At 35.1% G+C, this 15,367-nt stretch overlaps 1 protein-coding gene and 1 pseudogene across 3 annotated transcripts in view; both read right to left on the bottom strand.

Moving 5' to 3' along the window:
- Positions 1–5,073: 5,073 nt before the first annotated feature.
- Positions 5,074–9,701, bottom strand: LOC126625759 (uncharacterized; annotated as a pseudogene).
- Positions 9,702–9,838: 137 nt separating this feature from the next.
- Positions 9,839–15,367, bottom strand: part of LOC126625760 (COP9 signalosome complex subunit 7-like) — a 31,833-nt gene continuing 26,304 nt past the window's right edge. The window contains exons 4-8 of one of the 3 annotated variants that reach the window (XM_050294822.1): positions 14,908–14,997; positions 14,689–14,733; positions 14,520–14,590; positions 13,716–13,854; positions 9,839–10,020 (exon numbers count right to left, since the gene is read on the bottom strand). In XM_050294822.1, coding sequence (XP_050150779.1) covers positions 9,958–10,020; positions 13,716–13,854; positions 14,520–14,590; positions 14,689–14,733; positions 14,908–14,997 — 408 coding nt within the window. In that variant the 3' untranslated portion in view covers positions 9,839–9,957. Of the gene's footprint in view, positions 10,021–13,160; positions 13,620–13,706; positions 13,855–14,519; positions 14,591–14,688; positions 14,734–14,907; positions 14,998–15,367 lie in introns of those variants that run through there. The other 2 variants (XM_050294824.1, XM_050294823.1) reach the window with 2 other exon arrangements.

The following is a 15,367-nucleotide window of genomic DNA, read 5'->3' as shown; positions in this document are numbered from 1 at the left end:
AGGAATAAACCATTTATATATGGGTATTTATTTCGATTTTGTGTATGGTGTGCATGGCTTGTGCATAGTGTGCATGACTTGTGTATGGCCGATTTGTCCTATTTTGTTCCCAAGATTAAGAAATTGTCCCATTTTGGGGTATTTTCCTAAAATATATTACTAAAATAGGGGCATTTGGGTAATAACATAGATTCTTACTCAGATTATGTGAATTAGTAGATAACTTATATGGTTCAATACTATTCCTACTTTGATTCCTGAAAATTTTAGTAAAAAGTTTTGCCACGCATCAGACCTGGGGTCGATGAAAAAATAAACCCACGCCCGATGCACGAGTAAAAGTAAAAATACAATCGAAAAACAAACTTCTCTTATAAAATAACTCCAAAACTTTTACAGGGTGTACAAAAATAAAATATAAACCTTAAAATCCCTCATTGAACACAATCTTAGCTCTTCTACCCTTCGTTAATCTTGTACCAAACCTGCAAGGTCTAAAATATATAGGGTGAGTGAGACCATAGCTCAGAGGGACATAAGTCTTATCAAGGATAATTGTCAAGGCTAAACCGAGTGTCATGCAGCACATAATCAATTATAACCATGGATGGAGGGAGGTAAGGCCTAGTGGGGGCACATGCCCCCTCTCATCCATTTTGTTTCATTACAAATTATTCAATTAATCATGCTTTGAGGATTATTCAATTAATCATATTAAAAATAGTGAAAATGCTCTTTTAGTTTTTAAATGCCCCTCTGTCTTGTATATTTTTCTCATGCACTAATGTCCAAACCTTGTTGAGTTGCATGTACTTGGTTAATTAGTACAAATGAGCATTAGATTGTCAACAATTAAAGACAAAATTAGACAATAGAGTAATAAAATTAGGCATTTTGTAATTAATTTTTTCAGTATTTGTAAAAGAACTAGCTTTATTTGTCCAAAAAATGAGCTCAAATTTTTTAAGATGCCCCTTCTTAGTTAAATTTCTTGCTTCGTCCCTAATTATAACATTTGTATCATTAATCACAATTTAACTAATAAACCATGAATGTAGCTTAACTTCAATCACCCAGTCCATCAATTTATATAATAAAAACGCGTGGATCTGCACGTCCCATACTATGCATTTTACCACTATAGGGGTGGTCCAAATGCTCTAATATACAAACTAACCCCGACAACTCAATCATCCCAGTTCTCATTTTGCTGGTCATCTTGTTCTTCTCTCGATTGCCAGTGTCCCCACTATGTCATATGATTCTTATAATATCACTTTTGACACCCTTGCTAGTTCCTACTAGAGTTGAACACAAAAGATAGTTCCATTTTCATATCCCATTCTCGAATAAACCAATAAAATCCATCCTCTCCAACATGAAATGATATGCATATAATCAACATTATTTCAATATCCAATGCCGGGTACATATTACATACTATTATTATAATATTACACTTTTCAAAAAGGTTTTACAAAACTTTATTTTTAGGCACTCATCCTTATTTTTTGCCCCTCCAGAATCTTAGCGGCAAGAGTTTCGTGACGACGAGGATTGCTGGTAAAAGCTATTATGTAGGAGACTTTTTCTTTCTGTATAAATGTCCTTACGATTTTTTCACTGCAATTTACTAATGCTTTGAACATCACTTCTGTTAAATGAGTTGGTCATGCTCACATGTGCGCTCTAGAATTACTTACTTTAGATTTAAATTAGTAGCACTTTCCACATCACATCAGTTTATGACTTCGTCACTTTCTAGATATCGACTAGCACGGCTTGATTCGGGCGTCTAGATGGATATTTCAGGTCGAGTGTGTCAGTTTGGTATCATTATTGGCAATAACAATAATATGAATACCATATTCCAAAATACACTTACATCAGCTATAAAGATATATCAAGTTCAACACATATTTCACAAAACTTAAACAAGACAAATACCCCAATAATGATAAGTTCCCCAAGAAACTACCTTTCCTCGATTTCAAAACTAAAACGAACATCTACATCACTACTGCAATATATAACTAAACTCCACGTACTTGAGCATGCTACTTGATCACTCCTAACACTGTGTATTTCTTCTACTCTCTTTAATTTTCTAATTCTTCTCTCTACATATATATACGGGGTAAATTACAAAGCAGCCCCTCAGGTTTGAGGTCTATTACAATCTCATACAACATCTTTAAAACATTTCACTTTCATACCTCACGTACTATTTTATTTCAAAATAATACATTCGTTACATTTTCCATCCATTGATCCATTAAGTGTTGATGTGGCTGCCAAATGTGTGCCACATGGCAAAAAAAAAAGAAAAAACCTGAATCTTCTAAAATAAAAAAAAAGAAAAAAAGAAAGAGAAAATCCAGATCCTATCACCCTACCCCCTCCCTCATACCTGAACCTTGAACCAAAAAAAAAAAAAAACCAGATCCCCCTAAACCACCCTCCCCCTGCACGAAACCCCATATCCCCCCCTCCCCCCGCGGACGCAAAACCCCAATCCCATATCTCCACCATCCCCCCCCCCCCCGCGCTGCCGAAGTCCAGATCTCACCAACCCCTCCTCCTCTGCACCCATCTCCACCTCCTCCGCGCACCCATCTTCCCCTCTTCCCCCTCCCTCAACTTGAGCCCAACCTACAAAAAAGAAAGAAAAAAAAAAAACCAGCACACCTACCCTCGCACGCATCCTCTTCTATCCTCTACACACCATACTCCTTAAATCCACACTCATTGGGGAAGATGGGATCTGAGTTGAAGGGAAAGGGAGATGGGTTTTTTTTTTTTCTTTTCTTTTTTGGGTTGCAGGTAGTGGGTGTGGATGAGGAGGTGGAGGATGGGTGCACGGTGGATTTGGGGAAGACGGGAGGGGGAAGAAAGGGGTGGGTTGGAAGGAAGGAGGGGTCGGGGAAGATGAAGATGGGTTTTTTTTTTTCCCTCCTCTTCTTCTTCTAGTGGGTTGTAGGTTGGGTGGGTGGGGGGTGGGGGTTGCGGGTTTAGCTTTTGTTTTGTTTTTTTTTTATAGAAGATTTAGGTTTTAAAAAAAAAATTTAATTTTTTTTTGCCACATGGCACACATTTGGCAGTCACATTAACACTTAATTGATCAATGAATGGAAAATGTAACGGATGTATTATTTTGAAATAAAATAGTACGTGAGGTATGAAAGTGAAATGTTTTAATGATGTTGTATGAGGTTGTAATAGACCTCAAATATAAACGCCTACTATGTAATTTGGACAAAGATTGTCTGCCTTCCCGTGCCCTCCTGTTTGTGTGGTCACGATTAAGCCACGTCAACATTTTATATTACTATTCATTTTTGTCTTATTATCTCTATAAAAAACAATATAAAATGTTGACGTAGCTTAACCATGACCACACTAAACAGAAGGGCACGGAAGGGCACCGGAAGTGAGAGGGTAGACAATCCTTGTCCCTGTAATTTACCCTATATATACATATACTATGCGTGCAGAACTGCTATGTGCAACATGCCTGAGAGGTATGAAAAGATGATATAAAAATAGAAAAACTAATTAAAAGAACTTGAAAACTTGGAAGTTTTAACAATCAGGACAAAATAAAGGGTAAAATTAATAGTATCATGATTGACTTTTTAGTGCAAAAAATGTAATTTTTCGTTAAAGTGAACAGTACTAGAAACTTTTCGTTAAAGTCCTTATAAAATTTTCTATTCAAAGTGCAACTATTTATAGGGAAAAAAAATCATGATTGGAGCCTAAGCCTCGACTTTCCACAGATATATAGACTGCTTACAGAGCAATCTAAAACCACCATGGATTGCCACGTGCACCCATAGACTCTCCACCGCACCCCTAGTTCCTCCACCTACTGCATAAGATTTCCACCGCTCTCTAGAAACCCCCCACCTCCCAGTTGCATAGCCAACACTAGTCGGCAAAAAAGGGTATTGGAAAAATATTATTTTATGAAGGGGATAAGTATAAGGAGGCAGATGATACTAAGAAGAAATTTCTCCTTGTCGATTAGAAGATTATAAAAGAGAGGTCATTGTCTTTTGTGTGGTGGGTTATATCAATAGGCCCTATATAAAAGGTTGATCTAAGTTAAAATAAAACAAAGCTAAAACTATTTCCTATTTGAAGTTAAAAATAACAATAAATTAAAAAGAAAATTAATGAAAAGAGTTTGAAAACTTTGAGTTTTAACGATAAGGACAAAATAAAAAGTAAAGTGAATAGTACCATGATTGACATTTTAATGTAAAAATATGATTTTTCGTTAAAATGAACAGTACCGAAAACTTTTCGTTAAAATTCCCTAAATTAAATTCTGAATCTTCATAAGTTTCAACAAAAATCTAGTTCTGATTCTACTCTATTCTGATTCCTCCTCAATTTAATGTCTCTTATTTTGATTACGAATTTGTAAACAAATCATTAGAATAATGTTAAATAAACTAACTTTTTAAACTAAATTCTCTTTAACACAAAACTCCTATTAAAGCTGTAAGAAAATTTGAAGAATGGGGGCTAAAAGTCATTAAATAGATTAAAAATTCTCGGTTTTCAAAATTTTCCGCAGCAAGCAAGTAAATTTTCCTACTTTGATAGTTGTCTTCAAAGTTTAGCCCACCTGAATTTTATATCCAGGATCCGTCCTCCTTTCGACGTTTCAACCATTTAAATGTCTCCAAGCAAGCAACAAATATCTTCTCAACTTGCTATGAAATGTTTCAGTTTTTGACTTTTTTGGGTAAACATATCTCTTGACAAAAACCAAGGAAAATGTTCATATACATGTCATCTAAACAATTTTCTCAAAGAAAGCAAATATATAATTTTCTTTTCATTCCATAATACCACTCAACAGCAGAGCCACGTCAAAAGCTACGGTGGGTTGTAGTTTAGGAAGGACTAGAAATTGTGACCCGCACGTTGCTGCGGGGAGTGTGACTTACGAGTAGCTACGAGAATGAAATTTTTTTTGACATATTATGGTTAAAACATATAAAAATCATGTATCCAATGATTGTGGACCTAATAATCATAGATTCAACATCAAACACCTAATTGTCACCAAACCCAAGTAAACTTTCATTTTACTAAGTTCTTAGCACTTCAGTTCAATCTGAAGTTAAAAAAAGTAGTTCAATTTAACTTAAAATTACATAGAGGAAGGCAGATAGACAGAACAAACAGGAACAAACAGTTGCGGAAATATGTACGGTGACACTGATCCTGCAAGTCAAATATGAAAAATATTCAAAAGAATGTAAAAACTCAAATTACTCCTAGCATCAATAGATTAAACAATGAATAAATCAAATTCATATAAGTTTATATTGCTTGTCGCTTGACAATTCAGCATAGGAAAAAATGCAAGAGAAAAATATTGTTAATATCCGGTTAAGTGAATAACAGTGTGTATAACATGAATATGCATGTGCATAGAATGCAAAAAAATTGTACAAACCTAAATCAACTAAGTTACAACACAACTACATATGCAAACAATGCAAAAGACTAAATTAGGCGCAAGCCAACTTCGAATTTAACCAAATCAAAAAAGCAATCGCAATCAAACTAACCTCTTCTTCCCATATGAAGTAGAAGATGTCCCCTATTTTGCCTCTACGAACAGCGCTTTTCACCCTTTACGCACAAAAAGAACACACTGAAAATGATTGACAACATAATAAAAGCTATACATACAGCATTATATATGTATTTGAACATAAAGTATAAAGATTTACTAACAAATTCAGGCTTAAATTTAACAAAATAAGTAATTATGAATTGAAATCAAACTATATCATACTTGTTAAAAAAAGTTTGACTAAATTTTACAAATAGCATCATAAATTGTTCAAAAATTAACACCATTGAAAAAACTCATTACTCCAAAAAAAAAAAGGGAATATTGTTTGATTTACATTGATAAAATATGACAAAAGTAGTCCACCAGAGCACCAAAAGTTTTCCTGCATATCCACCATCACACATTACTTAAAAACCAAAACAAAACACAAAATTACACACACATAACAGAATTAAATAGAAGACCAATAAAAAAACCAATACATTACGTAAAAGAATTGTGGCAATTAACCCAATTTACAATGAAAACATTAACTGGACAGCCCTGTCGAAAAGATTAGATCAACATATTCCACCTAGGTAGTTCTTGTGGCTTTGGATTGACAGTGGTATTTGCATACAAAAGATTTAATAAACATTGTTCCATTTACATGCAAAAAATGACAAAAATATTGTTCTATTCAGTTACCTTTCAGAAAATAATAATGACAGTGAAAATGCTTATGCTATTCAGTCATATGGCAGCAGTTTGAAATCAAAATACTAAGCTCTCAATAAAAAAAAAAGACAATAACTTCGGGAAATATTTGACAACATATTACACACCAACAATAAAAGGATTTCCATCCTTGTGAGAAAAATCCTACAAAAATTGATACTGTTCATATCACTATAAATTTGTATCTAATGGCATATAGTTTGAAGAAACTGACGACATTTCTCCAAAGTATTTTGAACCATGAAATGATAATGACAAATAAGTGCTACGATGAGCGAGATTATGACTACTGAAATTTTGGATTGAAAGAAATACAATACTTGCATAGAAAAAAGGGTCCATCTCGAACACTTCATATGCAGTGGATGAGAAACTAAGAAAGTAGCAAAAGAAAAATTAAATGGCATAAACTCTATGTTGAATCAACACATAACCAAACCCATTTGAGTCTTACCTCGCAATCATTAACCCAACTAACTGCCACGCACCTTAAGTTTTGCTGCATAAATGCCCCTTGCAAGCAACCCAAATGGAGTGGTCTCCTCTTCCAAGGTGTGCATATATGGTTCTTTGTCAAGAGCAAATGCACTCAATACTTGCTCTAATCGACTGACACATAAGAAAGTAAAAACAATTGGTACACCGGCATAGTACTTACATAGAGAAAATGGTCCATCTTCTACACTCCATATGCAGTGGATGAGAAACTAAGAAAATAGCAAAAGAAAAATTAAATGGCAAGAACTCTATGTTGAATGAACACATAACCGAACCCATTTTAGTCTTACCTCGCGATCGTTTGCCCAAATAATTACCAGATTTCCAAGTGATAAATCAAATATATAACTCTTACTATCATGCACTACCATTCCAACCATGTCAAGAGAAGGGAAGGGAACATTGTGAGGTGAAAAATATAACCGAGGGCAGAACAGAATTAACCATTTTGATGTTCCTGTTAATTATGTCAAAGAATGTCCATATCCAGTGCATTCTTTCTAATAATTGACACAAAAGAAACAAATATACAGCCATGTTCATGTAATTCAAAGAGGAACAAATATACACCTGAGTTTTTCAGATGATTAGTCACCCTCTCCCCAAATCCCATTCAAATCCTTCTATTTCTCCTAGTTGGAGACTCTAATTCAAGTAAAATCAAACATTTAAACAACTCATCTCTCACCTGATTGATTGGTACCAAATGAAGGCCATTAATACTTATTTGTAATTTAATTAGCAAATAAATTTAAAACGCTTGAATGAATTTAACAAATCGGTGAGCTACAGTATGTAATTAATTAGTACTCTTGACAAATATATACCTGCTGCTTATCCAAGATATAATTCAATGTCAAATCGAACTCAAAATTAATATGAACTAATTTAAATAAGTGCAAGCATTGATACCTCAATTGAATTTCCAGCTTAATTTTCTAGCCGATAAACCTTAACCTACAAAACAAAATTACCTTTATCAACAAAAATGAATCAATTTAAGAAAGCAAATACAATGTAGAAAAATAGCCATTCAATTCAGCTGCATTTAGATTATACAATGGTCCATTCAAACAACCATAAAGACAAAAATGAAAAATTGAACAACCAACATTTTCCAACCACTGGTCGCACCCTTCTAACCTTTGATTGTATCCAGTAAGAACCAAATTAATCTGAAATGAAAAGAAACCCTATTAATTAACCTTCAATATCAGAATCTATAATCACTTTCTTCAACTAAATTGACTTTTTTGTTGGGAAAACCCACAAAACCCAGTTTACTTATCCATTCTAAGGGAATTGACATACATGCTTACGTTTCTCACCACTAATCCGATGCTCCATTTATATCCTGACTCATTTCCTTGCAAACTATCGTTTGATTGCCATAAGTATCTCGTAGAATTTTTTTGGAAGCTTGTAACTTTGTTTTCATTACTGGTTGTAAATTTATTCAGAATACCGATTGGATTAAAAGGTATTAAATTAATGACGTATAAGATTAGAAAAAACAAATACAGACACAAAAAGGGGACCGAAGTTCCACATATCGTGCAAGTTCATAGATTAGAACTTACCACTTGAAATGTCTCTAGCAATTTTCCGAGTTGGTGTGTGCATGTTGCTTTTCATCATTCATTCCATCAAGCATTATATACTCAATGAAGATTTTCTGTTGATTAGAGAGTCAGATTAAAGAGCAATAGCGAGATTTTCTAAGAGTGTAAAACAACAGTATAGTTTCGTTGTAAACGAATGAAACCTCAAAGAATTTACTAAAGGAAAAGCCCAAGCTGCAGCCGTTATCTGACAACGAATTTCTTGGACTGCTGCATGAAGTAAAATTGCTAATTTCAGACCTGGAAGATAGCAATGAAACTTTCCATATTTCTTTAATCCAAAATTTTAAAACTAGAATTATAAAAAATTGAATAAAGAAAAAAAAATCAACTTCTTTGAGCTCACCAATCGCCAGTTTTTGGGTGTCTGCTCATGGAAGGAACTGTTTTGAGCCAAATGCATCCCTATGTACTTCTTTTTTTGTCACCGGTCCAGCTGAGGAGAGACATAGAGAGAGAAGAACTGTAAATTTGGTGAAAATAAGCAAATTAGGCAGTAAAAAAGAAAGACGTTTTAGCTTTTTAAGAAGCTGAAAGCTTGCAACTAATTGGGTGTCGACCACACTTATCGACTTATAAAAATTTGAATTTGAATCCTTTGGGCTTCAAGAAAATTGCACAGAAATCCAGAAGAAGATGAAAATTGAAGCAAACTATATGCATTGGGCAATTGTGACTCACCCAAAACAACAAAGGAAATACCTGCATACTCTTTCACTCTTTCCCTATGTCAATATCTCCTTATGAAGATGTGAATGCAGTAGGAAGGAAAATGGAGAAATGGGACTTTGGAGAAGAGGGTAGCTCGGCCGGAGGAGGAGAAGAGGAAGCAGATGGAGAGCCCCGTCAGGAGGAGATCGGGTAGCGTTTGGTTGGTTTCCCCAGTCTAGATCAGGAAGCTGGAAAAAAATCTCTATCACATCAAGTTCAAGCCTTCACTTACCACAAAGTATTGTGTATATACTGGGCATTCATGTGGCTTTCCTTTCTCATGCCAAAACCAAAGCTTGCTCATCCTCTGCAATTAAATACAACAAAAAAAATCAAAATAATAAATTAAAATTTAAAATCAATTTTTTAATCAGTGAGCAAACATAGATTTGCACATACAAAAAGAAGAGAAACAACGAATATAGAAGCACCCGTTGCCGCGATGAGGAGGTCCAAGGGATTGGTTTTAGCTTTTCCGTTGAAAAGTTGGCTTTCTTCTTCTCCTTCTGATTCATATTCTATTATGGGTCGGTCTTCTTCTTCCGACATCACTGCAGTAATCCGAAACTCGAATTCTCAAATTCTTAATATTTTCTAATCAACTAACCCTTTTCAAAACACCGAAAATAACAGATCGAAGGTACTTACTTGTCATAGGGTTTATGCAGACCCATATTCAACAATTAGAGATGGAAGCTCTAGAGAGAGAAAGTGGTTTGAAGGAGATGAGAGAAACGAAATTTTGGAGAGAGATGAAATTTTAGAGAGAAAACTCGAGATATCTGCACAGGAAGGATACGGGAAGGTTCACTGGAATCTTCGAGAGAGAGGTCGAGAAATCTTGATAGAGAACACGCTTCCACCATCTCGCTAAAACATGGGTAAAAACGGAATCACACTATAATAAACAGTGACCATAGAAACAAAGAAAGGGTAAAAAGGGAATTACACTGTCGATTGAACAAAGTGCAAGAAGAATTATTTTCTAATGAAACTAGCCCACTACGTATTTAGCACAATTAAAAATATATAAATTATCATGAAAACTGTGATGTCATTTTGTTCAAGTTTTGCTTTGATTCGGTGGGTTTTATATTATTTTCAATCAATTTTTTTTTAAGATTGTCTTTACTTCTACTTTCATTGTTTTGTTTTCTGCTAGTTGTGTAGTTGTAATTGAGATAGTTCATGTATCAAGTTTTCTACCTTCTTTTTGTATTTGCATCTAAATACATGTGAAACTGGATGGTTTATTGTATTTTTTACAGTTTGCAATTGCAAAGCTTATTGAGTCCATGACAAGCAGATTTTAAAGTATACAAATACAAAAATTAAACTTAAACTTTTGTATACAATATTTAGGTAACAAAAAAATATCATTTAATTTTATGGTGATTTTTTTTAGCTAGTCCAGCCATAAAAAAGTTTATGGCTTTGCCCTTACCCCTCTCAATAAATGTGGTAGTTTTCACACCCATATTTTATTGATTTCAAAATCATTTTTGTTTTGTTTTTTTTTTTTTTTATGTTTTTGTTTTTTGTTTTTATAATGGAAAAATGGAAAAGAGGATCAAGGTATAAAGCAAAATATGTGTGTGATAATTGTTGCCTTAATATATTACATGCACACAAGGAAATCCAGCCTGACCCAACCTATTCATGCGATCAATGTGGGAGCATCAACTTAGTTCCTGTGGGTTTTTGAGGATCAAAAGAAATTGTTGGAATTCTATGAAAAAGTCTTGGGAGTTAAGATGCATGCCAGTTTCATACGACCATAAAACCCTAGTCGTTCTTGCCCTAGGTTTTCCAACTTCCTCAGCAAACCTTTCTCTCTCTTCCATGGCGTTCTCATAGTTATCCGGGCCTAACACCACTCACTTTTTCGAACCTACTTAATCAAACTACCTTCTATGGCTTAATCAAATTAAGCCCTTTCTCGTTGGTCATGACCCTTGGGCTACAACTATTAGGATTCCTAAGTAGGAAGGAAATCTGATTACAATATTTGTAGAAATAGAATTCTAATTAGGATTTTATTCTTTCAAGATTAGTCTTAAAGTAGAATATCGTTTTGTTAAAGTTGTAGAAATGCACTTGTAGATTTTGCCTTTCGTCTCGAGCCATTGTATGACAAATTACAGGCACTGTTCTAAAAACCCCCGCCTAGCACTGTCCAAACGCTAAGTGGCTGGCAACCACCCCGATTAATGCCTACGCGTTTGAAAATTAAGAAAGGACCCTTAGACTTGCTGAGGCACCCGCCTAGGCACCTACCTAGGTTGCGACTCACTTAGACAGAAAACAGATAACTTTCATTTTGCATTTTATTTTTTTTCAATAAATTGTAAGTGTAACATCCCACATCGCCTAGGGGAGTAGATCCTATAAGCCTTATATGTATATTCTCATCTCTACCTAGCACGAGGTCTTTTGGGAGCTCACTGGCTTTAGGTTCTATCAGAACTCTGAAGCTAAGCGAGTTCGCACGATAGCAATCCCATGATGATTGACCCACTGGGAAGTTCTTGTGTGAATTCCCAAAAACAAAACCGTGAGGGCGTGGTAAGGGCCCAAAGCGAACAATATCGTGCTACGGTGGAGTCAAGTCTGGGATGTGGTGGGGGCCCGGGTCGAGATGTGACAATTTGGTATCAGAGCCAATCCCTGACCGGATGTGTGCTGACGAGGACGTCGGGCCCCTAAGGGAGGTGGATTATAACATCCCACATTGCCCAAGGGAGTGGATCCTGTAAGCCTTATATGTATATTCTCATCTTTACCTAGCACGAGGCTTTTTGAGAGTTCATTGGCTACGGATCATCGGAACTCCGAAGTTAAGCGAGTTCGCGCGAGAGCAATCCCATAATGGGTGACCCATTGGGAAGTTCTCGTGTGAGTTCCTAGAAACAAAATCGTGAGGGCGTGGTAGGGGCCCAAAGCGAAAATTATCGTGCTACGGTGGAGTCGAGTTGGGGATGTGTCAGTAAGAGACTTGTTGAATACTTAAATGAACACACATTATATGCTTGTTCCCCATATTTTCATTATGTTCAAATACTTCATAATATATATGTCATTATATTTTGTAGTTTATGATGAAATTATATATATTTTAAGTATAAATAGACACTTATTTACACGAAATATAATATATTTACTTAAATCTGCCTAGGCACTAGGCCCTAACCTGCCACTCGACTAGTGCCTAGCGACTAGTGTTGGAGAACAATTTAGAAACAAAAATAACATAACTTGAAATACTTATACTTTATTACTAAAAAATACTTGCAATACAGAATGATAACACAATAAATACAGAAAATTAAAATGATACTAACTTGAATGAATTAAAGGTAGAGGCTAGCATAAAAGCTATGTCATTTGAACAGTATTTCCATCCCACTCTTGTGCTTATAGTTATACAACGTCTGCTCGACCAGGATACAAATACCTAATTCTACAACCCGCACTAGATTATAGAATTCTAGCGAATTGCTTTGTGTGTTACTCTCTCTGGAAAGTTTGTACGGAAGAAAAGGAAGGCTAAAAGATGATGTTTGATGGAACTGAGAACTCCAATTATATAGGCTTTTTCATACCTCTTCAAATACATTTTGGATGTATCTGAAGCTATTCAACTCTTTCCAAAGAGTTGTGTCTATTAATCAAAACGTTTTTAATTAATTTTAATTAAAAACTTAATTTGAAATTAAAACTAATTGATCAGATTAATTTTAATTCTTAGGCCCCAAGTGCCCCAACCCTTGTCTTGATTAATTAATATTAATTTATATTAATATTATGGTACAATCATCAAGCCTAATCCACACAATTAGTGGCTCAAGCCTCAATCATCATTCCAAATGGTCCAACACCTAACTAATATTGTAGAAGACAAAACATATATAAAGGTCCTTGGGAATATTTGGAATATTTTCTGTATTTTGACAGGTTGAAGCTGTATGAAATTTTTTGTATCTTGGTTCTAGGCTCCTAGCATGCTGCCAAGTTTGATAAAAGCTCTTCTATACAAAACAAAAAGGAAATTTTTCCTTGACATATAAAGGATAGTGGCAGTCCACAATATGGAAACCAAAAACTTACTAATGCATACCCACAAAGGCATCTCATCTACCTTTTTCTTATATTTCTTCGTTTTATTCCGAAAAGATGAAGAAGGAAAGATAAACAACAAAAAGCTAAATAACCGAAAACTCTCAGACACACTAAAGAACCTCTGCCTGCCAGTCAAGCCAAATAAAAGAGTAGACACTAAACTCAGTAGAAATGAAGCCCAGAAAGCTGACAAAAACTGCTCTGTCCTGTTACTCAACCCCTACTCCCACATAATGTTTAAAAATCCTTTATTTCTTTCCAACAATACCACCCATGGCACAGCCAGAACCAAGCACCCCCAGATAAGCCTGGCGGCCCTGGCCTTTTTTCCTTTACAGGACATCTTATGACTGCAGCAAAGAAAAGAGAAGCAATCCTAGATGGTGCATCACAAATAACACAAAACAAAATTATCACTACATAGGTTGATGATGGATTCAACTTACCTTGTTATTGACAGACTTCTTTACTTCTTCCACCCTGTCCTTGACTGCCTTTTTGTGTATTGCATCTAACTCACACTTTTTATCTGCCCATTTGATCTTCTCTTCAATTGTCAGAAGCGCATTGTTCGTAGTGTCTAGCCTGATAGTTTCAAATTATTACTATAAGCATCATCTACTCAAGATTTTTTAAACAGTACTCTTTTCTACAATACGATAACTAAAAAAATGTTTTTGGAACAGAAAATGTCCGGGTAACAATTTGTTTATCATGATGTAAGCTTTTGTTTTCACTTTTCAGTTTTCAAAAAAAACTAATCTAAAAACTGAAAACTGAAAATGAAATGGTTATCAAATGGCCTCCTAGTAATGCTTGGATCAATTAACATTATAATGACGCCTTGATGTATAATTTCTCGCCAATAGAGAGGGAGAGATGCAGGTAAGGGTGCATAAAGGATGGTTAGTGAAATTACTTGTACCACCATCCTGAGGCACATAATTTTAAAAATAAAACCGCATTAGATCAAAATTGGTTTCTGTCTAACTTCCATTAGGCAACGCATAGGTAAGAAGGTGCCTAACATGAAAAAAAGGACTTGACTTGGAGAGAGAATTTTAAGAAGACGGCGTTTCCACACTCCCATTTTATCCATTGCACTCCTCTCTCTTATTTCTATGTTTAGTATTAGAATAAATCCAATGAGAATGAATGCATAAAATTAAGGGAAGAGTGCAAATACACAAAATGAGAGTGGGAAAAAGACCACCGACAGAGTGACCAACTAAATACAGAAATATGCACACCAATCATCTAAAGTCTGTATCAGATTTCCTAGTTGTCCAGGTCTCAAATCCCTCCCAGCTGCAAACTGAACCTGGAAATAAAATGATGGTTAAGATAGAACATTGAATCCAAAACATATAGGAAATCATCAAAAGAGTCAAATGTAATAATCAAGGCAGCATATCCAACCTCGAAAGATCTTCTCAAATGATCCAACTTCCCCTTGACTATGCCCTATACATCAGACAATGAAAGATTAGCCTTTTCAGCTTGCAACCTTATCAGTATTTCCTTATTACTGGCTTGAAAGAAATCATCTATAAATGAGAACAAATATATTCTTTTCTTTTAAAACCAATGTAATTTATGACATTTTTTTTTCTCACTAATGAATAGGGGGGCACATACTGCATACATGCAATCATTGATAAGAAAGTCTTCAAGTTCACGCACATTTGAAAGATCAAGCTGCTCAAGAAGTTGATCGTACGATATAACCTGGTAACAACAGAAAATTTTAGAAACTGTAGAATACCTACCAACTCAGAAGGTCCATATGTCAGCTATATTACTATAAGATCAGGAATTTACGAAGGTCAACAATGGTTTATTCTAGTGGAGGCCGTGGTGGTACAGTGGTAGCGATCACAAAGAGCATGGTACCTTTGATATTTGTGTGGCCAATACTGAGAGTCATGGTCATATAGAAAACAGAATGGTCTAAACAGTTTCTGCCAGAGTCACAGAGTACAGGGTAATGAAGGAATAAATGTTCTATCAGCTCTCCTTCAGCAAATTTAGATAGGCTTAGAATAGACCTCCTAGTTTGGACAATTTTTACGTGATCATTTTTAGTTCTGCCTGTAGT

The sequence above is a fragment of the Malus sylvestris genome, chromosome 6 (assembly GCF_916048215.2).
Source record: "Malus sylvestris chromosome 6, drMalSylv7.2, whole genome shotgun sequence".
Classification (NCBI taxonomy): Eukaryota; Viridiplantae; Streptophyta; class Magnoliopsida; order Rosales; family Rosaceae; genus Malus; species Malus sylvestris.
This window is presented reverse-complemented; position numbering and strand designations above follow the sequence as displayed.